This window comes from Garra rufa, chromosome 1, assembly GCF_049309525.1.
Source record: "Garra rufa chromosome 1, GarRuf1.0, whole genome shotgun sequence".
Taxonomy (NCBI): Eukaryota; Metazoa; Chordata; class Actinopteri; order Cypriniformes; family Cyprinidae; genus Garra; species Garra rufa.
In genome coordinates, this window is record NC_133361.1 from 41,506,305 (window position 1) to 41,534,220 (window position 27,916).

Consider the following 27,916-nt stretch of genomic DNA (forward strand, 5'->3'; position numbering starts at 1 on the left):
AACATTCTAATAATAAAATCCACTTAATACCTTACAATGATATGCATTTATGGATTACTTACATACGTTTTATACGTTTTTTAATGGAAAACATTAATTCGTATTTTTAGTTGTAGATCCAGGTGTTTCCGTTTTTTGTCCCGAGACGCATTTGTAGGCTCTTTCCTGCTACCATACAACAAGCGATGTAAATGATTTGATAAATGGATGGATGAATGGATGGATGGATCATAGTTACATTTTAGGTAGGCTTGAAATTGACGTAGTTTTGGTATAAAAATCGATCACTCACAAATCGATTCACCAACCCAGTCCAGTTCCCAGATCTAAGACCAGACCGCATTGTCGATTGCCGAGCTTAGCTCCAGATATTTGTTGTCATCACGGTCTACATTAACGTTTAGGGGAAGCATTCATATTACAGATTAAGGCGGCTGGTTTAGATATAATCAAGATAAATGACTGTATCAGTCTGTTTTGTTTTTATTAGAAGTCAGTTCTACTAATACTTGCAGGTAAGACACACGAGCTGAATTAGCATTTGAGGATAACGGCTAACAAACATGCTAAGTGCATGTATGTGTAAAACCTGAACGTGTTCACGTTATGTTTTCGTTTATTTGTATTTGCTTTATCTTTCTACGAACTGCCGTTTAATTGAATGTGAATAGAAAAATATCTCAGCCAAAAATGAGGCTGTCAGGCATCCTTGACACCGACTGAATCAAAGAATCATTCAGAAAATTTTTAAAGGCATTTTTCTAGATATTGAGACATAGGCAGAATATATGTCATGGTTCGGGTCTCTTGCTTTTAAAACAAACATGACAATACATAATTAAAAAACAGTAAATAACGCTTCAGAGTCAGTAATCACAGTAAATGTTAAGAATACGAATTATATATTACATATTATGATTTATTAGTTACGGCGAACGTTGAAAATCTAATGTCTCTGTTGGTTGCAGACACAAGGCGACCCATATGGACCCGACGTCCAAGTCTGGGTTCAATCAGGTGTCAGATGTGGTGTTTGTCATAGAGGGAACTGCAAACCTTGGTCCATATTTTGAATCACTTCAGAAGAATTACATACTACCGACTATAGAGTAAGTAGACTATAGAGTCATCACTTGTTTATTCATGCTGACATGCAAAAGGCTTCTCTACTGACCTGCTTTGTGTGATCACAGGTATTTTAATGGAGGACCACCTGCTGAAACAGATTTTGGAGGAGATGTGAGTTGGATGAATCCGTTTACCCCTTCTGTTTACATGTGTGCTGTCATCTGATAATCTTTTTTGCTTTTTATAGTATGGTGGCACTCAGTATGGACTGGTGGTGTTCAACACAGTGGATTGTGCTCCAGAATCCTACGTCCAGTGCCATGCTCCCACCAGCTCCGCTTTTGAGTTTGTCTCTTGGATTGACAGCATTCAGTAAGGGCTGCGATTTTATGATATTTGCATTTTGTGGTAGAAAGTCTGAGATAAAAGTCCTTTTGCTTGTTAGTTAAGAGTGTATGTCTGCTTGAGAAATGCTGGGAATTGCAGCTTTTACACTGATGCTTTCTCAAAGGTTCATGGGAGGTGGAGCAGAGAGCTGCAGTCTCATAGCTGAGGGTCTTTCCGTGGCCTTGCAGCTCTTTGACGACTTCAAAAAGATGAGGGAGCAAATGTGAGTTCTTTAACTTGTTCTGTGAAATCAGAATTCTGTGGTTGAATGTGTGTTCTGATTGTTTTTCTATGCAGTGGTCAGACCCACAAGGTTTGTGTGTTGCTGTGTAATTCTCCTCCATACTTACTACCGGCTGTGGAGAGCGTCAGCTATACGGGCTGCACCGCAGACAGCCTGGTCCAGATCATACGTGATGTGAGTCTGCACTGATCTACTTGTTTTATCTGATATGTCTGTTTGTTAGACTATTGTTGTAATGGTAGATTTTGTAATATCACTTAACAACAGAATTCACTGCAATGACAGAACACTTAAACACATAATTGACCTTAGACCACTAAACCATTCTTAAGTAGCATGGGTATATTTCAAAATTATTGTTTTTTCTTTTATGCCAAAAATCATTAGAATATTAAGTAAAGATCATGTTCAATGAAGACATTTAGTAAATTTCCTCCTGTAAATGCATCAAAACGTAATTTTTGATTAGTGATATGCATTGCTAAAAACCTCAGATTCCAGATTTTAAAATATTGTTCTATCCTAACAAATCATACATCAACGGAAAGCTTGTTATTCAGCATTCAATGATGTTTAAATCTTAATTTCAAGAATTTGGCCCTTACGACTGGTTTTGTGGTCAAGGATCACATATTAAGAAATATTATGGATCTCAGGTTAAAATGTTTTTGGCTGAAAATTTGCAGAAATGCAAGCAACTACACTACCAGTCAAAAGTTTTTGAACGGTAGGATTTTTTTTTTTTTTTTAAATAAGTCTCTCACCAAGCTTGCATTTATTTGATCCAAAGTACAGCAAAAACAGTAAAGTTTTGAAATATTTTTACTTTTTAAAATAAATGTTTTCTATTTGAGTTTTTTTTAAATGCAATTTATTTCTTCCTGTGATTTCAAAGCTGAAGTTTTAGCATCATTACATGATTCTTCAGAAATCATTCTAATATTCAGATTTGCTGCTCAAAAAACGTTTATTATTTTGTTGAAAACAGCTGAGTAGAATTTTTTTCGGGTTTCTTTGATAAATAGACAGTTCAGAAGAACAGCATTTATTTTAAATAGAAATCTTTTGTAACATTATAAATGTCTTTATCATCACTTTTGATCAATTTAAAGTATCCTTGTTAAATGAAAGTATACATTTCTGTAACATTCTATAAATTACATTTTAAAATATATTCAAATAGAAAACAATTCTTTTAAACAGTAAAAATATTTCAAAATTGTACTGTTTTTTTTGCTGTACTTTGGATCAAATAAATGCAGGCTTGGTGAGCACTGAGCAGAAGATACTTAAAAAAAATAAATTAAAAAAAATAAAAACATTAACCTTACTGTTCAAAAATGTTTGACTGGTAGTGTATGTTCTAATCATGCTGGTTGATACCATAATAGTCTACAATATCACATTCTGTATTGTTTATAAAATGTTTATATGTGATGTCCTGCCAGATTTGTATAAATGCTGATAAATGCTGGTGTCTGTTTCTGATGTGTAGTTAATGGAATTATTATTAATATTATTGTTTTTATTATTATTATTGGCTGTAGCGGGGGATCCATTTTTCTGTAATTGCTCCACGGAAACTTCCAGCGCTTCGGTCTCTTTTTGAAAGAGCGTCCTCGGTAGCAGGTGCACCAGAATCCTCACACCCAGACTACAGTCAAGACCCCTTTCACATGGTGTTAGTCCGGGGCATTGCGCTTCCTGGTAAGAAAGACACTTGTCCTGATATGTTTGTGAATGTGCAGTGATATAACATAAATAGTTTTTGTCAGCAGCTGAACATCAGATGGGAGAATTTGAGATAAAGCAGTATTTCGTTGCATTATTAGATTTGCTCTGATTAATGCTTTCTGTTATGTCTGTGTGTGTCCAGTTGCTCCTGGAGGAGGATCTGTTCCAGTCTCCCTTAAACCTGTCTTGCCACCTCAGTCTCTGCCTGTGTTACAGCCTTCCATGGGCTCAGTAACCCAGACTCCTCCTCCTTCCCTTCCATGCCAGGTGTGTGTTAATGGAATTAATAGAATTATATTACCTTCGGTACATATACACTATTGTTTAAATGTTCAAGGTCAGTAGGATGCATTAAATTGTTCAGAAGTGACAGTAAAAGCATTTATTTTGTAAAGGATTTCTATTTGAAAATAAATGCTGTTCTTTGAACATGGTTTCGACAAACATTTCAGCATCAAATCCGTATATGTGACCCTGGACCACAAAACCAGTCTTAAGTCGCTGGGGTATATTTGTAGCAATAGCCAAAAAAACATTGTATGGGTCAAAATGATTGATTTTTCTTTTATGCCAAAAATCATTAGGAAATTAAGTAAAGATCATGTTCCATTACGATTTTTTGTAAAATTCCTACTGTAAATATATCAAAATGTAATTTTTGATTAGTAATATGCATTGTTAAGTACTTAATTTGGACAACTTTAAAGGTGATTTTCTCAGTATTTTGATTTATTTGCACCCTCAGGTTCCAGATTTTCAAACAGATGTATCTCGGCCAAATATTGTCCTATCCTAACAAACCATACATCAATAGAAAGCTTATTTATTGAGCTTTCATATGATGTATACATCTCAGTTTTGTAAAATTTAACCTTATGACTGGTTTTGTGGTCCAGGGTCACATATTAGAATGATTTCTGAAGGATAATGTGACAATGAAGACTGGAGTAATAGCGGCTCAAAATTCAGCTTTGGCAACATGATAATTACATTTTAAAATATATTAAAACGTGTGGCAGTAATTTTAAATTATAACAATATTTGCTTTACTTTTTATTTAAATTAATGCAGTCTTGGTGAGCATGAGTTTTTCAAAACCATTAAAAAAAATCTTACTGACCTCAGACTTTTGAATGATAGTGTATATATTTGCATGAAACTCCTTTTAAGCAAAACATTTGACAGAACTCGTTTCTTGTCGAATGATAAAACAGTTGGCCTGAATTGTTCAAAATTAAGTCACGTACAGTTGGGGTCAAAAGTTTACATACACCTTGCAGAATCTGCAAAATGCTAATTATTTTACCAAAATAGGAGGGATCATACAAAATTCATGTTATATTTTATTTAGTACTGGCCTGAATAAGATATTTCACATATAGTCCTCAAGAGAAAATAATAGTGGACTTTATGGTAACACTTTACAATAAGGTTCATTAGTTAAACATTAGTTAATGTATTAACTATCATGAACTAACCATGAGCAATACATTAGTTACTGTATTTACTAATCTTCATTAACGTTAGTTAACGGAAATACAGTTGTTCATTGTTTCTTCATGTTAGTTCACACTGCATTAACTAATGTTAACAAGATTTTAATAATGTATTAGTAAATGTTGAAATTAACATTAACAAAGATTAATAAATGCTGTATAAGTGCAGTTCATTATTAGTTCATGTTAACTAATGTGGTTAACTAATGTTAACTAATGAACCTTATTGTAAAGTGTTACCGACTTTATAAAAATGACCCTGTTCAAAAGTTTACATCCCCTTCATTCTCAATTCTTTGTTGTCACCTGAATGATCCACTGCTGTTTTTTTTTTTTTTTTTTTTTTTTTTTTGTGATGAGTCCCTTCATTGTCCTAAACGGGTAAACTGCCCACTGTTCTTCAGAAAAATCCTTCAGGTCCCACAAATTCTTTGTTGTTGTTTTTTGCATAATTTTTGCATATTTGAACTCTTTCCAACAATGACTGTATGATTTTGAGATCCAACTGAGGAACAACTGATGGACTTTACTATTACAGATGGTTCAAATGCTCACTTGATGCTCCCTGATGCTAAAGAGCTGGGGGTGGAAACATTTTGAATTTGAAGATCAGGGTAAATTTAACTTATTTTGTCTTCTGGGAAACATGCAAGTATCTTCTGAAGGGCAGTACTAAATGGAAAAAAAAAACAAAACAGATATTTAGGCAAAATAAGAAAAATGTTCTTCATTCTGTTCAAAAGTTTACACCCCTGGCTCTTAATGCATTGGTTTTCCATCTGGAGCATCAGTAAGCATTTGAACCTTCTGTAATATGTTGTCTGTGTGAAAAGATGGATCTCAATATCATACAGTCATTGTTGGAAAGGGTTCTAATACACAAAAAAGCTAAAAAACCAAACTGTTCTGAAGAACAGCAGGCAGTTTGACTGTTCAGGACAAACAAGAGACTCATGAACATCTATAAATAAACAAAAAAACACACACAACTGTGGATCATTCAGGTAACAGTATTAAGAATCAAGCATGTGTAACCTTTTGAATGGGGTCATTTTTATAAATTCAACTGTTCTTTACTGTTTACAGTATTAAATAAAAAATAACATGCATTTTGTATGATCCCTTTTATTTTGGTTAAACAATGATCATTTTAAAGATTCTGCAAGGTGTATGTAAACTTTTGACCTCAACTGTATGTTACTTGGAAACTTTGTGGATGTGACTATATTACATGTTATATCATTAGTACATATTATAATATTATTTTGAATCTTTTTAATAATTTTGGAGAGATATGAAAACTTTATGATCTTAAAATCTGGAAATGATGAAACATTTTAGCATCAGTTCTGCTGTAGTCATATTAAAACAATATTTGAAGACAAATAGGCCCAATGAAAAACTCAGTCAGAGCAGAGAATTTGTATATAATGGGTTTGCCGCAAGGAAAATGGGGACAAAGAAACAGGGACAGCAAAAATATATATTCACGGTTTAATGAGCAGTTCACTTACCATTGGCATGTAAAGTAAAAGGTTAATTTTAGACCCTGTCTGTCTCATTGCTTCGGTGATGTAGAGTAATCAAAGCACTTCTCTCAAGAACAGGCTAATCTCGGTCTGCTCATTCTGAACCTTTCTGTGCCTAATTGGAGGCACATTATTGGTAATTGTCAGCATACAGAGCCTCATTTTAAATCTTAAGATTAAGACTAACTGCTGTTGTAATCTCATTTGAATAGATAAGTGGTAGATGAGATGTGCATGAATGCATTTGTATTTGGTGGAAGGATCTGGCTTTGTTTTCCAGCAAGGCTGTGCTCACTAATGATGAGGCCTCATGAACGTTGTCCCTCTGTTGCATACACGCTCTCTCTCTCTTCCCACAGAATCCCGCTCTAAACGCAGCCCACGATGCAGCACAGAAGGTGCTAGATGCAGCCACTCAGCAGCAGAAGAGTCGATGTGAGTCAAATTGTGTCCCTGTATGCTTGGATCTTCATATTTAAAACACCATTTGCTGAGTTGTTTATGTTTTGTTTTCAGTTCCTCAAATGCCAAATACTCCATTCAGCCAATCACTCGCATCAGGAGGTAAACCCAACCTATCTACAGTTACCACAGTGTCACCGCCAGTGTTAACGCAGCAACAAGTTCCACCTCAGCAGCCACCACAGCAACCACAAGTCCCACCTGCACCCAACCAGCAACCCCCTCAGGCCCCTCAGCCACAACCCACTAATCAGCAGACGCCACCAACAACGCAGCCTGGCATGGTCAGATTTGCGAAATGTATTTCTGTGGATACTGTCTTATTTAGACTCATTTGGAGTCTATGCAAGATATTCAAAACATCCTTGATTTTCAGGCTGCAGTACCTGCACCTCAGGCTGGGGCACAGCAAGGTGTTGCCAATAAGATAGTGGCATGGAGTGGAGTTCTAGAATGGCAGGAGGTGAGAAACTTATACTAATAATGTCATGACAATATTTGCATAATGAACAATCTTCTTCAGATCATGTATGTGGTTTATTGCTGGAAAGCAAACCATAATTAGAACAGTTCACTCGCTACAGTTTAGAAAATGGTAATACAATCTGACAAGAACTCAGAGTTAAACTGTGTCAGAACAAGTTCATCTTGATAATGTCAGATAACTTTGATAGAAAGGTATGTAATGGATTACAAACAACCAAAAATTCTGTTAGTATGACGATATTTGCACAACTATCAATACTTTGTTGACCAATTACCAAGCAATGCTTAATGTTGTTCAGTCTGTGGTGTAAAGAGGTCGCTTTAGCAATTAAAGAAAAAACACTTAACCAAAACATGGTCAGGTTAAAGTGTCTAAATAATTTTTGGTCCTAAATTTTCATCAATTTTATTGGTAGTCCACTGAATGATGAATTTTTGGGCATTTCAGTCCAAGTTGCACCATTAATTTATGTTGAAAAATCTGAATATCAAGTGGAAAAAACTATTATCAAGGCTTTTCATGTGTTCAAGAAAACAAAATCATTTGAGAGAGAAGTAATGGAAGTTCAATTTAGAGCGCCTCTTGGTGTTTCCACATTTTTTTTAACACAGTATACAGAAAGTTGCATAAAAATTTGTACTTAACAAATTTGTAATTTATACTTAAATATTTATACTGAATTTTGATTACTCCAGGCTATACAGTTTACAAAAAGTAAGAACAGAAAATGTCCCAAAGTTATATAAAAACCTGATAGTGTGTTTTATTGTTGTTAATATGCTGCCAAAAAGTTGCTAATAAATCTCAGCAAGCAATGTTGTCACTTCCGGAACAAAAAATTACAGATAATTTACTCACCCCGTTGTCATCCAAGATATTCATGTCTTTCTTTCTTTAGTCATAAAGAAATTGTTTTTTGAGGAAGACATTTAAGGATTTTTCTTCATATAGTAGACTTCAATGGTGCCCAGAGTTTGAACTTCCAAAATGCAGTTTAACTGCGTCTTCAAACAATCCCAAATGTGGTTGCACATGATCTCATCCCTTTAAAAACAAATTAAGGTTTTTGAGGAAAGCATTCCAATTTTTTCCCCATATAGTGCAGTTTCAATGCAGCTTCAAAGGGCTCTACACAATACCAGCCGAGGAATAAAGGTCTTCTAGCAAAACGATTTGTTATTTTCAAAAAAAAAAAAATGTATATACTTTTTAACCACAAATGCTCGTCTTGTACTAGCTTTGTGATGCGTGTTTATGATTTGATGGAAAGGTCACGTGTGGTTAGTTCTTCAACTGTATACTCCGGTATTCTCCTCCAACTACAAAACCATCTGACATTTGTTGTTTTTCCTTTTTTTGTAAAGACCGTTTGCTTTGTAAACACTGGGTCTGTACTTTGGCCTACCAATGTGACTAAGTAATGAGTGAACTCGAGCTAGCGCAAGACGAGTATTTGTGACTAAAATGTATATACATTTTTTTAATAATTGAGGGTTTTGCTAGATAAGACCCTTATTCCTCAGCTGGGATCGTGTAGAAGCTGCATTGAAACTGCAATTTGGACCTTCAGCCTGTTCATCCTCATTGAATGTTTTCCACAAAAACCTTAATTTCTTTTGAACTGAAGAAAGAAAGACATAAACATCTTGGATCACATGGGGGTGAGTAAATTATCAGGAAATTTTGGTTCTGAAGTGAGCTAATCTTTTAAATACTACAACTACGGAAACTATAACTAAAATAAAAATGGAAATTTAAATGGGAACTTAAAAAATAAACTTGTATGTATAGTGTCTTAGACACCTGCTTGTGCCTCCCAGGTGTGCAAGGTTTACTACTGGAAAATGAAACCTAAATAGGATCTCAGTTAATCTCTTTGAAAGACTCTCGTAACTCACTTGCGACTCAGATGAAATGTAGTTTTTTTCTAGACGTGTGAAAAAGATTGATTCAATCACTGAGAGCGAATTTAGTAAAGCTATCTAGTCGTGTTTCATTGATGTATTGTTAGGTGACCCGTGGGTATTGTGCCTGGTGTGCCATTTGCACACGCTGTAATGGGATCAATGATGTTTCTTGATTTCTGTTTGATTTATGGGAGAGGACTTCTTTTGAGATTAATGAAGCACTATTGACTATTCCACAATGGCCACAAAATCATCTCAGCAACGAATGTTCCCAAACACACAATCAACTATTGAAATGTTTTGTTTTGACGCTGGGTCAACACAAATGATCGGGAAACAAAAACACAGACGCACACGCCACGGCCATTATCACCATCTGGTCAATAACATGCCAGCAAACCAATGTGCGCTTATCAAGTACCGCGACACGCTCGGTTGCTGAGGCCTGTCGTGGAGTCACCATCTGGATGATGAGTTCACACAGCTCAACGCACACTATTCGCAAACACAAACATTGCCAAGCTGCGCTGTGTAAATTAAATCAATAGTAATTCTGCGCCACAACTCTGTCGATCTGCAGATGAGTCCTGCGTTTTCTCCACACTGTCCTGTTGCAGCAATACTGTACGGTGGTTGTAGTACAAATGTACCAAACTGGCATATTTCTAAAATGAAAAAAAATGTGGTTCCATCAAAAATTTCTGAGATGGTCCATTTGCACATTGGTTGTACCTTTTTGATTGACATCGTAACATTGCAGCTCTTCCACTGTCAGTGCGATCTCTCTTGTTCTGGAAGTTGCACACACAGGTTGTATATTTCACCGAGACCTCCTGCCTTAAGCCCCACCATCCATCTCTGCCAGCAAGGTCTTTTTACTCTGTATGTTAACCTCTTCATCTTATTCTGTTTCTCCTTTTTTTCCCCTCCCCTTGTCACCTCTCCCTCTGTCTCCATCAATCACCGCAGAAGCCCAAGGCTTCCTCCATGGACTCCAACACAAAACTTACACGTTCCCTGCCCTGCCAGGTCCAGGTCAGCCAAGGAGAGAATCTGTGAGTGACTCCGTTTGGCCCATATTTGCATAATGAAGAATTTATGGCTGAGATGCACAGAATTAAGTTTTTTTTCTCCCCTCTTTTTTTCAGAAATACAGACCAGTGGCCACAGAAGCTGATCATGCAGCTCATCCCTCAGCAGCTCTTGGTAAATGTGAATATTGTTGTTCCTTGCAGGATGTATTACTGGGCTTGCGAAGGAAGATTCTTCTTCTTTTTATCTCCTTCATTATCTTTCTTTCTCTTGTGCTTTTTCTCTTCCTTCCCTATCTTTTTCAGTTCCTCCTTATTTCCCACCTCATCATTGCTTTTCCTGTATCATTTTCTCTTATTTAGTTTTTCTCCTCCTTTTCTACTTTTTTGTTTGTCTTCTTTTTTTATCTTTTCATTCCCTTTTCTACTCTATAATCATCTCCTCTTCTTTCTTAATTCCTAAATTTCTTCTTATTTGTCTCCTCCTTTTTCTTGCTCTCTTTCTTCTCAATAATTTTTCTACTCTGTAATTGTCGTCTCCCCTCCTGTTTCTTCTTCATCTTTTTCCCCTCTATCTCATAATTCTTTTCTCTTTCTTTTTCTTCTTCTAATCGTCCTCCTTTCTCCAACAACATCACCGTCATCTGCTCTTCTTTCATCTTGTCCTTGTATTTATATTTCAGTCTCTGTGCCGGATTATTTCCTGCAAAATGCATAATGAGTAAAATGATCATTTACAGACTGTATTCTTTGTTCAAATTAATAACTTTAATTATAAGTTCATCATACTTTAATCCTACTATAATTATAAAATTATAGTGTAAAGTATAATTGTAAACTCTCGCATTAATGGTTAATTCACCCAAAAATGAAACAGTTGTCATTAATTACTCTCCCTGATGTCGTTCCAAACCCGTATAACCTTAGTTTTTCTCCGGAATGCAAATTAAGATATTTTTGATGAAATCCGAGAGCTTTCTGACCCTGCATAGACAGCAACACAACTGACACGTTCAAGGCCCAGAAAGGTATTTATGACATCAATAAAATAGTTACCTTACAATAGAATACCTTCATTAATTTATGAAGCTATGAGAATACTTTTTGTGCACAAGAAAACAAAAACGACTACTTTTTACAACAATTTCTTCTCTTCCATGTCTACTCTCGTGAACGTTTGTGAAGACTGACACGAAAAAGAAAAAAATGTTTAATAAAGTCATTAATTTATTATAATTTTTTTTTTTTATGTGGTACTTGCATTGTTGTCTATGCAGGGTCAGAAAGCTCTCAGATTTCATCAAAAACATCTCAATTTGTGTTCTGAAGATGAACGAATTTTTGGGTGAACTATCCTTTTAACGTTAAAAAGTAGATTTCAAACCGCTTTTGTTGATGTCATCCTAATATGCATGCTTAATTGTGGTTGGTTGAACATCTGGGTCACATAGTTTATTAATGAAATGATCCCTATGTCTTGTCTTTCCATAGACTACTCTTGGCCCACTGTTCAGGAACTCTCGTATGGTGCAGTTCCTGTTTACTAATAAAGATATGGAGTCTTTGAAGGGACTCTATCGCATCATGACCAATGGATTTGTGAGTACATTACATTACATTACCAGCATCATATTCATAATGTCCTCCTGTAAGAGGGTTTGGAAAAGTATGGAAAAGTATTTGTGTTTCCAGACTTTTGCCCCTGTTTAGTTTTATATAATAGAAAATTAAGAATTTATTGAAAATAAATCTATAGTACAAGAAGTCAAAGTCAAAATATGACTAAATGAATTCAAGGTCCACTTTTTTCATTATGCAAAATGCAGGTTATACCCATTTTGGGTTGTTTCTTACAACATTCATAGCACCGTATTACATAGCCTCAAGGACCTTTGCAAAAATAAAAAAAATACAGATTTTTATGTGCGCACAAGAAACCATTAAACCTAACATATATGACAATGCACACTAAGCCACCTATTGGGCCTTGAAATATGGCATACTTCCCTAATGAAAGGCAAGTTTTAAGCACTTTTTTTACTGTACCCATCTTTTTTTATAAACCCTTGAAACTTGTTTTATTCATAGTAAGATGGCAGTGATACACAAAGGAAATGGGTTATATAAAACTAGAAACTGTAATGCATAAGCATGCAAAAAATTCCCATGCGCATGTGAATAGTTTCTCGGAGGCACAAAAAAGTTTCTTGTGTGCATGTAAAGGCCTGTTTTTTTTTTTTTTAGGGGCTCTGTATGTTGTCACTTAGAGAAAGTCAATTGGGAAAAAAACCCTGAGAAAATAAAAAATATTTACAGATGACTGTTTTATATACCAAATATAAAACCATTTATGTTAAATATGGTCTCAAGATTTACTGAGAGGTTTGGAAATTTGAGTCTGGAAAAGTATGGAATTTTGAAATGGAAAATGTGTAGGAAACAGTCAGTTCAAAATAATAAGCAAGCTTCTCATACAGGCCAAGTTTTTATGTTCTTTGGTTATATCTAATTTTTTTTTCCTCACAAGTGTCCGTATTTCCCATTGCAGACTTCTGAAGAAAATTTGATAGTGTGTAATAATGGTCTTCATCCTCTTGGGGGAGTTCTTCCTCTGCTTTTGAGTGTCGCTGCAGTAAAATCTAAAGATTTTCACATTTAGCTATGAAAAAATCTAATAAAAAAATTATCAGCAAAGTCACATAGCCAGCATTTTCGCTAAAAATGAAAGGCTCTGAAATGAACCTTTACCCTGGAGCTAGATCCCTTGACGCCGACTAAGAGATCTGTCAGTAGTGAATCACCATTAACACTGATTAAATTCAGTTTTAGGTTCAATCTGTGTCTGGAAAACGGCTGCTTAGTTCATTTTAATCCTGTCTTCAAATATAAGCGTGTACGCCCAGGCAGCTCTCCAGTCACTCTGCTGTCTAGATGTGTGGATTGGCACATAGTTTAATGTATATTGTGTGTGTGTGTGTGTGTGTGTGTGTAGGCTGGTTGTGTGCACTTCCCCCACAGTGCTCCATGTGAGGTGCGTGTGCTGATGCTGCTGTACTCGTCTAGGAAGAGGATCTTCATGGGACTCATCCCTAATGACCAGAGTGGATTCGTCAATGGCATTCGGCAAGTCATCACTAACCACAAACAAGTGCAGCAGCAACGCTCGGTGAGTCACACAAAATGGTGTAGTTTTCACTATAAACAAACACAGTTATTGATATGATACAGACAGAGCACAACATTGTAAAATTATACACAAAAAAAGCTCACTTGGAAATCTATAACTAAAACACTGCAATCTTTTTGTTCCTGTAAAATGTTGTAAAAGAACAACCGTTTTAACAGTTTATTTAGCAATGAAATTGATCCTGTTAAGTTTCTTGCACCTTGTGAGCAGCTGTCTCTGGTTTTGCTTTGATGTTGCTCACATAGTGCACATGGCACCTAAAATTAACACCTGCTAAGTGCTGAGTGTGAGTTAAAAGTGGCTGTGGCATTTTTTTCAAATAAATGCCTGTAACAATCTTAGGACTTGCAACATAATACAAGGTTAAAGAAAACCATTGCCAAATTGTGTCCCTGGTTGGCACACACTGGTTGGCATTAACATACCATTTCAGTGATTGTTAATTAGATGAGGAGAAATATAGAGAATCATACCAGCCATACAAGAGGTAACCGGAGACAAAAAAAACGGATTTACCTTGACAATATCGTAAAAAAAGCTTGAATTTCATTCTTAGAGGAATATTCTGAGTAACGGCAGCACGTTTCATATTTAAACTGCTCACCTTTTGGCACAATTAGCCGTTTTTCAAAGCAAAATTGGTGACCAACATCCAGATTCAAAGACTTCCTGTTTAGGATTCTGAAGGTGTGGGGCTTATTTTTTTTTTTTAAGATAGAAAAGCATAATACTATAGCAATATTAAGCTGGATGTAAGTTAGGGTGTGTTCACACTTGTAGTTCGGTTCGTTTGACTCATTTGGTCCGGACCAAAAACGAAAATGATACATTTGGTCCTAGTCCACTTAGCGTTCACACTGGCATTTTTGACAGCGGACCTAAAGATACCAAACCTAAAGGCATAGTAATACGTTCACAACCTGATTGGTCGGGTAGAGTGAAGTATATTTTGTGACGGAACTCACCGAACTCTCCAAACAAAAGGAAAAGATGCGTTCACCATCCGAGGATGTATGACATCAAAATACCTATTCTCTGATTGTTATGCTTAGCACCCTTTTAAGTTGAATACACCTAATGCCATCTGCTGGACTAAGCAAGCTAATTTTATTTTGCATGACCTGCGAACTGACAGAGAGCTCATAAACGGCACTTTACCTCTACGTTTGCCCTCTGGCTCTGCTCATTTTGTTTTGGATACACCGCGTGTTCCCCTTCATGAAATCATGTCACATAGCATTGCATCTTGTCATTACTTCCGGTTTTGGGTTTATTTTAGAAGTATTTGTTTCGTGTTGTGTTCATATTTCTATCGAACCGCACCAGAATTTGCACCCATCTTTTTAGTGGTCTCGGTCTGCTTGTTTGGTGTACACCAGGGTTCGGATGACAGCGTTCACACTTACTCAAATTAACCGCACTAACAGATCAGTCGCACCAGAGTTTGTTTTAATCAAGCCAAACAAGTGTGAACACACCTTAGTTACATGAGGCAAAACAAAGAAACTTTCTAATGTGAGTGATTCATCATATTTATGAGTGTCCTTTATTGTTATTGTATGAAGTACTGTTATTAACTTAATTATTATTTGATTTTGTACACGTTACTTAAAGGGATAGTTCACCCAAAAATGAAAACTACCCCATGATTTACTCACCCTCAAGCCATCCTAGGAGTATATGACTTTCAGACAAATAAAATCTGAGCTACATTAAAAAAATGTTGTGGCTCTTCCAAGCTTTATAATAGCAGTGAATGGGTGTTGAGATTCAAGTAGAAGTCCAATAAAGTGCATTCATCCATCATAAAAAGTGCTCCACACAGCTGTGGGGTGTAAATTCTGAAGTGAATCTTTGCATTTGTGTGTGAAAAAATATCAAAATTTAAAACTTTATAAACGGTGATCTCTAGCTTCCGCTAACTGTCATATGCACGTTCATGAGAGCGTGGCATTCCAGCGGATGACGTAGGTTTAGTGTAATCTCCAGTGAGAATATAATCTCGCGAGAACCAAGTTTTGTTTAGCACAAAAAAAAACAATCTTCTTTTGACTTATATCGAAATCCTCTTACATTTTTCTTTACAAATCCTTGGTTTGTACTGGTAATTAATGACTGGTGTTTTGGTTTATTCTCTGCACATCCGCGTTTGTCACTTCTTACTGGAGCTTACACTACACCAGCGTCCTACGTCATCCACCGGATCGGTGTTCTATTGTGCGTACAACTATTAGTGGAAGCTAGAGATTATGGTTTATAAAGATTTAAATATAGATATTTTTCTTAGAAAAACGCATTGATTTGCTTCAGAAGGCCTTGATTAACCCCCTGGAGCTGCGTGGAACACTTTTTATGATGCATGGATGCGCTTTATTGGACTTCTTTTGAACTATTGAAAAATAACAGCCATTCACTGCCATTATAAAGCTTAGAAGAGCCAGGACAATTTTTATATAATTCTGATTGGATCCGTCTGAAAGAAGAAAGTCATATACACCTAGGATGCCTTGAGGGTGAGTAAATCATGGGGTCATTTTCATTTTTGGGTGAACAATTCCTTTGAACACCCCATAATAAAATTGTATAAAACTGTAATTACGTATTTCGTTAATTAATTTTGTTAGTTTTGTTTTCAGCCAGTGCAGCTTTAAATCATAAAAATAGTTTGAAATGTGCAGTTGGAGCAGTAAATTCTCAATGAAGCATTTACTGCATCTGCAGTTGTTTCACATTTTTGCATTACTGGACATAATGATTACCAAAATAGTAATTTTGAATTTAAAAATAAATGAATAAGTAAATGGGTAAGTGCTTGCTGTTTCAGTAGTACGTTAACGTGATCTTCATGTTGAAAAAAAATACTAACCTTTTCTATGTAATGTTCTATCTGATTTTAAAACTTCTTTGCAATGACAACAGTATACCTAAAACCCTAAAATGGCTGTAAATATGACAAACTGACCCCTTTTACTTCGTCTAGTCTAGTCCATATATGCAAAAACAGATTATTCTGAATGTATAATAGCATTGATGTCACAACTATGATCACATGAACTGATATGACTATGCTACCAGTCAAAAGTTTTTGAACAGTAAATCTAAAACCCTAAAATGGCTGTAAATATGACAAACTGACCCCTTTTACTTTTATTGTAAGTGGCTTGCCATAACCCTGGCTCTTTTGTTTGTTGATAACATTGTGCCTCAAGTGCTGTTGATTGAGCTTAACTTGTATTGAACCTAGACAAAAAAATGTTTTCAAACATGAGTGCACATACATACAAAATCAATTATATAGTCACACGCTTGAAAATGTTCATGCCGTTCGAACTCTAGCATAACAACATACATTTATGAAAACATACTCACACACAAACTTACCTTCATGAAAAGAACAGCATCTCTTGAGACAATTAAGTAACTGTGTTTTAACTGTGCTTTATTTAATTCTGTCAGTAATCCATTGCTTGTCTTCTTCTCAGATGGGCAATGCTGTTCAGATGCAACCTGGACAGGTCCCACCCAATCAGAACTTCCTCAACAGACCGCCGGGCCCCATCCCTGTTACGCATGGCAATGTGCAACAGCAGGTAAAGCAGCAGTGCTTCCCCCTCTCCTCTCTCCCCTGCCCTGCTCTCTCTCTGTCTCTGGCCCTGTGCACTCACCCCGTTTGTATTTCTCCTCTGCTTGAGATGTGCATGCTGTTCTAAACCTTCCTCGTCTCCTCCTCTCTGCTCCTCTCTTTCTGCCTCAGTCTGTGGTGGTGGGCTTGCCCTCCGTCAGTCAGGTCACACTGATGGAGGACCAGCAGAGACAGAACAACATGGTGAGAATCAGAAACGTAATTATACATGCATGCACGCACACTTAGGACCATGCTTCCCGCAAGCGCAGGGTTTCACAACTTGATTTTCTGCCATTTCATCACCAATCTTGTGAACAGTGTTTTGTGTTAAAGGGGACATTGGTAAAAGAAGTCTCTTATGCTCACCAAGGCTACATTTATTAGATAAAAATACAGTAAAAAGTAGTGATGCTCCGATTGATCCGCCACCGATCATGATCGGCCGATATTGGCTTAAAATAGCTTGATCGGCGAACCCCAAAAGTGCCGATCAAAAAAGCCGATCACTTGACGTAAATTACTGGCGCAACTTTTTCACACGTGCATGCACGGCGCACAGGTAGACAACAGCAGAGCGGAGCTTACCAGTGGCAACATGAGTACTAATGCTGCCTTCATGTGCTATCGTAATTATGGTAAATACCAAAATCCGACATCGAAATTGCACATGAACACCCACTCACGTTGTAATTTCCACTGGAAAGCTCGAAAATTTTTATGATACCCGAGTTGCCGAGATGGGATAAACTTTGACCTTTCAACATGGCGGACAGTAACGAAACCATAATGAATGGTAAACATTGCATGATGTTAAAAGTAAAAAAACTTATATAGGCTATATAAAATATATATACTATATATAGGCTTATATAAAAACGTATATATAGGCTAGCTAAAATAACCATTAGTAAGTATTGTCTTTAAAACAACTCTACTATTCATGATCAATAAGATACAGCCTATAATTTACCGTTTGCGTTTTGATGCATCCTGTAGCAGATGCATTAGGGAGTTTATAACCGTTTTAAAACTTTTACCTAAGTAGCATGTGAGGACAAATTCCGAGTTCGCCATGTTTCTCTTCACTATGACAACAAAAGCACCTGAATACGACACACTGGTAATTTCCACTTCACAAGTGGAAAGCATCATCTTTCCCATATCACATGAAGGCAGCATAAATTCCTCTTTCGTTTTGTAAGGGTAGTCTTGTTATTGGGCATGTGACTAAGTTGTGCGTGTACAGAGCGCTGACTGTAGTTTTGCAGAGAAGTTCAAGTTTACTTTCGGTTTCATAATTCTCTGTAATCGTCAGTGAGCGGTAAATGTGCGTGCTTGAATGTAAATGCATGTATCTTTCTATAACCGTCATATTGCAATAACGTTACCGCTGTATGTCTGATTGTTGTCATCAGTTCATGTTGTAGTTCAGTTCATACAGAATAGAAACGGTGCGCGTGTAATTCACGTGCGTATGTTTAGCGCCATTTTATCGCATCGTAATTCTAATGAACGCATATAGATGTTACTGACGTGAATGTTTATGTTTCCTATATAGGGACGGATTCTGATATATCGTATTTAATTCAGCCTAAACCACATTTTACTACCTTTATCCTAATGACTGTGCAATGCTGGATAATATAATCCTTACATCATCTTAAAAAGCAACTACAAATAACAAGCAAAGAACAATTACATTATCAAAGAACTTCATCACTAACCAGTGTAGCCTAGTCTAGTGAGAGGTACACTCCCGTTATAATCAGTTTATCTATCTACGTACACTGTATGATGAATAAATCTCTTACCCATGTGGCTTGTTTCTCTTACCCATGTGTGTGTGTTTATACCACGGCAAGTTTCTGAAGCATCCTAGAACCGACTCTCTGCACTGCATCGCTAAAGTGCAGAGAGGATAATAATAATAATCGTCTTGCTATCGTCAAAGGCATCAGCAACTGGCGATATCTCTAACTATCGTCAATACACCATACTATCTTCTACAACCCTAACTTGGTGGTTCTTCAAGATCTTGACTGTAGCCTATTTCTACAGTTTTTTTTTTTTTTTCAATATAGTTAATTTAGAGTTAGTTTCATTTCTATAAATGGTGCAAACTCTACTAGATTATAGATAAAAGATTCCCCTGCCATTCTGTGATCGGCAGTGATCGGCGATCGGCACATCATGATCTTGGTAATCGGTGATCGGCCCCAAAAATGCTGATCGGAGCATCTCTAGTAAAAAGAGTAATATTGTGATTATTACTATTTACTACATAAATGCTAAAATGTTAATATACGAATATATTTTACAATGCAATTCTTCCAAAATCATTCTAAATCATTCAGTGCTCAAGAAACAATTACCTGCTTCATATTTTTGTGGAATCTGTGATCATTTTCAGAACAGCATTTTTTTTTTTAAATGGAAGCTTTTGTAACATAAGTCTTTACTGTCAATCTTGATCAATTCAATGCATCCTTGCTAAATAAGTGTTATTTATAAAAAAAAAAAAAAAACTACACCCAAACTTTTGAATGGTTGTTTAAAGGAACCGTATGTAGGATTGTGGCCAAAACTGGTACTGCAATCACTTTCAAAATACTGTAGAACGATGTATCCCCTCCCGCCCCCCTGACTCGAGGTTGCCAGGTTGCAGGATCCAGCAGGAATATAGGCTGCTACAAGGAGCTTCCAATGGCAAGTGACGAGTCCTACACAGTCATTTTTTTTTTCTTCTGTTAATTATGTTTATGCTTCACGAGTGATGTTTTGCGAAGTAATTATGTATCGCAAAAAATATACTAATGGCGATTAGCCAAATATTTCGGAAAGATGTACTGTAACACCACATTTCAGTCGGAACATAGATTGTTTTCATACCCTGCTGGTGGTGCGATATAAAGCTTTTTATGAACGCATTTAGCACGGCCGACCGTGGAAAATCCACTGTGTACGGAAGCAAAGTTAGCCAAACACAGATGAATCTTACCTGTCCAGGAGAAAATTAGCAACGTTGGCGTCTGTCTTCAAATTCTTCTCCGTTTTCAGCCGTCTCCATCTTTCAAAGGTATCTCCTATACAAATCCTTGTTTTATTTCGGACTTTGTCACGACGTATTTCGGATTCATAACGAGGTCTTTTAGGTTTCGTAACGTTATACATGTTTTATCCGACACGTTCGTAGCTGCAGCTGAGCTGGCAACCCCGAGGACGAAACTCTACTGACTTCGTGATTGGTAGATAGCTGGAGGGTGGAGCCTCAGACCAAAACACAAAATGACAACAATAACATCAGTCGTGGGCTGCAACTCTCACTTTTAAATGACAATATCCTGGCCGGACCACTGTTGTCAGTGATATAAGTATTTGAAATGAACATGATTTCTTAATGTCTAGTGACATGTCAGGGCCATTTTATGATTAACTGAAATAAATTTCTTACATACAGTTCCTTTAAGTCTAGTCCATATATGAAAACTAAGATGAAAAAACAGATTATTCAGAATGTATAATAGCATTAATTTCACACCTATGATCACATGAACTGATATGACTGCGCTCCCAGGAAAATATTTTTTTAGTCTCTTCTGCTCACCGAGCCTGTATTTATTTGATCCAAAGTACAGCAAAAACAGTAATATTTTGAAATATTTTTACTATTTCAAATAACTGTTTTCTATTTGAATATATTTTAAAATGTAATTTCTTCCTGTGATTTCTTCAGTTCTTTTGCATCATTGCTCCAGTCACATGATCCTTCAGAAATCATTCTAATATTCTGATGTGCTGCTCAAAAAAAAAAAACTTTTATTATTATAATGTTGAAAACTGAGTAGAAAATTTTCAGGTTTCTTTGATGAATAAAAAGTTCAGAAGAACAGCATTTATCTGAAATAGAAATCTTTGCAACATTATAAATGTCTTAATCATCACTTTTGATTAATTCAAAAGCATCCTTGCTAAATAAAAGTATTAATTTCTATAATTTCTTTCCCCCCAAAAATTATACTGACTCTAAGCTTTTGAATGGCTTAGTGCAGGGTTCCTCAAATCTTACTCTGGAGGGCCGATGCGCTGCAGAGTTTAGCTCCAACCCTAATCAAACTCACCTACCTGTGATTCTCTAATGATCCTGAAGACCTTGATTAGCATGCTCAGGTGTGTTTGATCAGGGTTAGAGCTAAACTCTGCAGAAAAATGGATCTCGTGGGCCAGATTTGAGGATCCCTGGTTTAGTGTATAATGTTACAAAAGCTTTTTATTTCAGATAAATGCTTATCTTTGGGTCTTTCTATTAATCAAAGAATCCTGAAAAAAATGTACTCAGCTGTTTTAAATATTATTAATAATAATAATAATATTAAATGTTTGTTGAACAGCAAATCAGCATATTAGAATGATTTCTCAAGGATCATGTGACTGAAGACTGGAGTAATGGTGCTCACAAGAATAAATTACATTTTAAAATATATTCAAATAGAAAACTGTTCATTTGAATAGTAAAAATATTTCAACATTTTACTTAAAGCATAAAAAACATAACAAATCTTACTGTTCAAAAACTTTTGACAAATCAACACAGTTCTCAGTTGTCAGTATTGAGCACCTTTCAGTATTGAGCAGTGCAGTTCTTACTCATTTCAAATGCGAAGAGGTTAGCCAAAAATGACATAAGTCATTTACATATAGATGTCTTAAAAATACCGCCTAAAAAAATGGTCAAAAAAGGGTGGTGTCACATTACAATAAAGATCTACTTTGCAGCTTATTATAAGTAACCCCTAGCAAGACGGCAGCCAGCATAAACACAGCACAACCAGTGTAGTCCATCCAATTCCTGAATTAATGACTCTTAAAAAGACTTAAAAGTTCTTTTCACAGTGTAATCCATCCCATTCCTGTACAAATGACTACTATGAGTCGATTCCTTTTAGTAAATTCAAAAAATACAGCGTGATCGGGGTAGTCTGATTCCCGGATGAATGTATCTTTGCTCAAGGGCTGGGCAATATGGCCTAAAAATAAAATCCCCGATTTTTTTCACAAAAAATCCGATTTACGATTTAAATCGATTTTTCCCCCCTACTTTTTTTAGCATGTAAAGAAACCCCAGCTTTTCCACAATATATATGGGCACCATATATTTTGCAATATACATTGCAGCTGCATCAGTGATCGCTTTCCACCAGGCCCCATTCTTATCATACTAGACACAGTAAATGTTTGTAAGACAAATAAATATGAGATGGGAGGAAAATATATATTGCCATGCTTTTCTCTTCCACTTATATCGTATACAAAAATATACAATTTTGAACACAGAAATATTAAATGATTTAAAAAACTGAAACGATCTGCCAGCAGGTGGTGGTAAGACACTGATTTAATTACTGAATCATTTCATTCATTTGATTCATTCGAACGGATGGTTCATTCAAGAATAAAGCAAGTGACTCTTAATGAACGGGAAATTGAATCATTTCACTAGATTCGTTTAAAAACGCACGTTCACTCATAAACTAAACACCGCTGTGTTTGAATGGAGATGCGCAGCGGCTCAGCTGTGACTTGTTTCAGATTACTTTTGACGACGAAATAGAGCAAAATCAGGCAATAGTGTTATAGTCAGACAATGTAAGTCACTTAATAATAACTTCTTGTTTATTTAACTGTTATAATAAATCAATATCTCGTTTACAAACTCCCTTAAAAATGACTAAAAGCTGTCACTCATCTTAGTTCGCAATATCACAAAGCTCTATTATAATAAACGAAGCTACTGCCCATTCAGTCTCTTATTTACACTCTCTACACTTGAGATACATTTGTCAACGTGCAAAACACATAGAAACCTTTGAAGCTCCACTCAGCGCAAATACAAATATGCTGGTCGGGTCAGTCGCACATGGTGCTCCTAAATATTTTTTCATAGTCGCACGTAGTAGTTTCTTTTTGCCCTTGAACGGCGGGTCGCACCATTGAGAAACTAGGTCGCACTCTAGAGCCCTGATATGCAAATAATTCGCCATTGTCTTCAATCATCTCTCTACTCTGTTTATGTGGTAAGTGAAATTGTATGTACTGTAATGTAACAGGCTAACTTGCTAGCAAGCAGCTCATCATGTCCTCTTAGTGACTCGCGTTATTTTACCAGAATGCGTTGTTTTCCGTTCTGAATACATATATATATATTTATTAAAAAAATCGCGATACCTCGGTTTAATAAAAAATTAAATCGTCTTAAAACATAAATTCGAATTAATCGGAAAAAATCGAAAGAATCGCCCAGCCCTAGTTCACACTGTATGTTCGCTAAAAAGAGCCAAATCAAAGAGTCATTCATTTGGGAATTGGACTACACTGGTCACGCTCTATGATTTGGATTCACTAAAAGGAAATGACTCTTATGAGTCATTTTTATTGGAAATGGAATGGATTACACTGGTTGCACTGAATGTTTATGATTAACAAAAAAAACATTCCCTAATCAGGCTGTTGAGATTTCAGTCGGTGTAGTTGCTGAATGTTCTTATGATGTTTAGTTAAAAATACAGATGAATTTGTAAGTAATATTTTATATAAATAATCAATGAATGCATGAAATGTTTGTTTTGTATTTTTTAATACAAAGTTAAGGCCAAATATTGAATTGCATTTATTCTGCCTCTAAAAAGACATCATTAAATAGCCAGGAATCATAATGTTTTTCTGTGGTTCCCATCCTTAGAATAAACAGTTCTGCTTGTGAATATCTAGCTTACTTGTTCCTAACTGTGTCAAACTAAACTCTGAATATCTGTGTGAATATTGTACCGTGGGCTGAGACTAAAAAGAGATTGGAAAATGGTTATGTAAAACGAAGTTACGACTGTATTAGATGCGAGAAGCCTTGGCTTGTATTATAAGTAGACTTCTGGGAAAAATGCTACAAAGTGTGGAATGTGTCCCCTTTAATGCCTTTAACACAGTTACAGTGGCTCTGTATTCACGGTTCTCTCCTGTGAGACTCTCACACTGAACTAGCACTTATGTAATACGGTGTTTTACAGCAGCCCTCTCATGTCCACTTACTCTCTATCCTCATCACTGTGCTTTTGATTTCCATTAGCTGAGAGCAGCCGCAACAGGCAATCAGCAGCCACCCGTCACAGGTGCTCCGCCCAATCAGGTGGCCCAAGCTCAAGCCCAGCCTCCTGGTGGCATGCTGCGCCTTCCAAACCCAGGTGCAAATCCCCAACTCCGCAGCCTCCTCCTCAGCCAACAGCCTGTAAGTGTGTGCGGCAAATAGCACTTCCTTAAAGGGATAGGTCACCCAAAATTGAAAATTTAGTCATTAATTACTCACCTTCATGTCGTTCCAAACCCATAAGACTTTCGTTCATCTTCAGAACACAAATTAAGATATTTTTGATGAAATCCAAGAGCTTTCTGACCCTGCATAGGCAGCAACTCAATTACCACGTTAAAGGCCCAGGAAGGTGGTAAGGACAAAAAGTATTCTTGTAGCTTCATACAATTACGGTTGAACCACGGTTGATGTCACATGGACTATTTTAACAATGTACTTACTACTTTTCTGGCGATTACGAAACAAAAACTTTGAATGACAAAAACTATGACAAATCTATTAACATTTTCATCAACTAATAAAACGTGACAAATGTTAGGGAGGGACAATTTGGGAAAGATTAATTCAGAACGAATCTGCTTTGTGGTAAGGAGGTTAGATGCGGACATTTAAACTGTATCATAGCCTATTGATCTATCTGACGGGACATAAGCTAGCATGCTAGCTTTTTTGGTGCGCGAATGTGGAAGCACTCATAGGAATCTGTTGTTTTATTCCAGCGCGTCATCACGTGCGATATTCGTTTCTCTTTTCGTACTCGGTGTGGAAAGGCTTTTAGGTGAACGTAAACAGTTGGGAGAATATTGAACATATATCAGTACATTGCATCCATGTATCCAGTTTAAAGGGACAGCAGCCTAATTTAGTTGCTGTTGTCTGTGGTATTGATGTTAATCAAGCAACAAAAGAAAGACAGAAAATCACTCACTGCTGTTGACTGAATCACTTAAGTAGCCCTAATAAAGATTAATCTAAATGTATTTATATAAATAAATATGTCTGCTTGAAAGAATGAAGAATGTGGTAAACAAGTTGTTATAAATAATGCATAATTAGCCTATGTAACTATTGATATTCTGTTGAAAAGAAGACCATGTTCTTGTTTCCTTATGAGAAGTGGTTTCATTTAAAGGGGCTATATGCAACTTTTTCCCAAAAATAAACGCAACAATAGCCTTTTTATTTGACCATTTATGACTCAAACATCTCCTGATGAGCATACTGACACCTTGTCAGCTCACAGTGGGTGCACCTATAAGCCTGTTTCCTATTTTTCCTATTTTCTGTCGGGTCGGATTTTCCGCGCGCTGTCTGCGGATGTGACGTCAAGCGCGTTCACGTTAAACGTTTCAGATCACTCTGCCACCACCGCTAGTCCGCATTTAGACTACACTCGCAAGCAGTGCAATGGATTGTGCGAGTACACAGAAGAGACCCAGGACAACTCTGACACCAACAGTAACTCCACAGAAGACTAAAAAAGTTAAACCCCTGACAAGTGCCCGAAAAAGATCGAAGATTGAGAGCGGCCGGCGCCGAGCAAGGACTAGTGTGAACATCGGCTTCGCATTTGAGCCTTGGAGGGAGCTCAGATCTGTGTCATTTTGTGACACATTATCTTCATTTTATGTTACTATTTATAAAACACTCTATTACTACACTATTCTAAACAAACACTGAAATATACAAACACTATTACTATATAACTCCGAAGCACTACTGTGCATTTTGTTGTGTCAGATATATTGCAAACAAACTTAGTTTCTCAAACAATATATGTATTTGACTGTTCTTACCTCTGTAAACATAATGTTGACTTCTTTGCAGCGGATGACTTGTGAAGTGTGTACGTACGAGCGCGCACTGCGAGAGCGAGCAGAAAAGAAGAGCAGTTCCGTTTTTTGGCCACAGGTGTCAGTCGCGAGTTTAAATTTCAGAAAATTGCATATAGCCCCTTTAATTTTAAAATAAAGACATAACTGTCACAGCAGTTAAATCTGGGTCTGTCATAAATAAACCTTTATATCAATGCTATATAATAAGTTGATAAATATAAATACTTGATAAATGCACACACTATAAATAAACCCATTCGATTTTAGCCGACTAAATCTACTGTAGATTTAGTGGACTAAAATCTTATGATATTTAGTCGACTTAAAACTAAAACAATTCAGATGACTAAAATATAACTAAAACTAACTGCCATTTTAGTCAAAGGACTATGACTAAGACTAAATCAAAATTCGCTGTCAAAATTCACTGCTGTCTATGCAGGGTCAGAAAGCTCTCGTAATTCATCAAAAATATCTTTGTGTTCTGAAGCTAAACGAAGGTCTTTACAGGTTTGAAACGACATGAAGGACAAGTAGTTAGTGTCAGAATTTTCACACTAGAATTTAAGTCAACACACAATGCATCCAAAATGGAAAAAATATGCCGTCTACTCCACTTTACTGCAATGCTGCAATCCTGCATATTTAAAGCTTGCTTTTTTTAATTCAGATAAGAGGTCAAATTATAACGCATCAGTAATCTATGGGTCGCACATCTTCATGTGATGTAAATTCACAGGTCAAGAGTTCACTGAACGCAGCAAAATTTGCACAAGCTTGCATTTCCTGTCTCCCGCATTTGCATACATACTGTATAAATGCAAGTCAATAGAACGACAAGTGCCATTCACAGTTCGGCTTGCTTTTATATTCCATAATCTCTCTCTCTGCAGCAGGGTGGGATGCCGGGCATGCAGGGAATGCATCCCATCCAGCAGATGGTCCATCCTGCACCAGGAGGGGGCGCTCAGATGCAGCCTCAGTGGAGGCAGCCGCACCAAGGTAGCGCTTAATTTCCAGTACAGTATCATTAGCACAATTTATTTTTATCACATCTGTGACCTCGTTAATTGTGTAAGAGATTTCATTTATTTGCTGTGCTATTTATGTGTTATCTTTTTTTAAACCGCTTAGATACATTTATGCGATGCGTTTTATTTTCCCACAGGTCCACTGATGATTCCTACCGGTCCGCGGGGTCCAGTCGCACAGAATCCTGGGATGCCTCCAGTTTCAAGCGTTATGGAGGATGAAATTCTTATGGACCTTATCTAAGGACTGCTTTACCCATCATTCTTTGCTACAGAGGTTTCATTACAGAATATGAGAGTCATCTAAGCTGTTCTTTTTATTTTATGTTAGAAGCAGGTGCGTAGAGGAAGATTAGAAATTTATTTTCATACTCACGTATTCCTTGATACATGAACCTATCACCGTATCATGTTAGCGATAACTTGACTGTTCATATAGACAGGACCGAAGAGCAAGGCGTTTGAAAACCATGCTCTTTTTTTCATCACTTGACACCTTCTCTCGCTTCAAGATTATTCAGACGAATCCGGTTACTATTGTATTTTTATGAAAGTTTTACTTTCTATCGGTTTTACTTTTTCTTAATTTGTCTTTTGAAATTTAGTATGTTGTTTTATGAAATTAATAAAGTTAATTTTCTCAAGCAATTTTTGTGTTTGAGGTCATCCTTAAAGGAGAAGGTCACTTTCTGAACAAAAAATTACAGATAATGTACTCACCCCCTTGTCATCCAAGATGGTTCATGTCTTTCTTT

The 27,916-nt window shown here is 36.5% G+C and overlaps 1 protein-coding gene across 4 annotated transcripts; it reads left to right on the forward strand.

The window, feature by feature from the left end:
• Nucleotides 1–343: 343 nt before the first annotated feature.
• On the forward strand, nucleotides 344–27,809 carry med25 (mediator complex subunit 25). Of its 4 annotated transcripts, none has more exons than XM_073826696.1 (20): nucleotides 344–515; nucleotides 969–1,109; nucleotides 1,194–1,239; nucleotides 1,316–1,440; nucleotides 1,580–1,678; nucleotides 1,753–1,873; nucleotides 3,247–3,406; nucleotides 3,576–3,700; nucleotides 6,818–6,893; nucleotides 6,975–7,204; nucleotides 7,297–7,383; nucleotides 10,284–10,369; nucleotides 10,463–10,520; nucleotides 11,837–11,944; nucleotides 13,338–13,511; nucleotides 17,015–17,122; nucleotides 17,287–17,358; nucleotides 24,275–24,433; nucleotides 27,024–27,132; nucleotides 27,299–27,809. In XM_073826696.1, the coding sequence occupies exons 2-20, from the start codon at nucleotides 985–987 to the stop codon at nucleotides 27,403–27,405; spliced, it is 2,175 nt and encodes a 724-aa protein (XP_073682797.1). In that variant the 5' UTR covers nucleotides 344–515; nucleotides 969–984; the 3' UTR covers nucleotides 27,406–27,809. The 4 variants fall into 4 exon arrangements, with proteins under 4 accessions (XP_073682797.1, XP_073682871.1, XP_073682945.1 ...); XM_073826770.1 differs by having other exon boundaries at nucleotides 10,287–10,369; XM_073826844.1 differs by lacking the exon at nucleotides 17,287–17,358.
• Nucleotides 27,810–27,916: the final 107 nt, after the last annotated feature.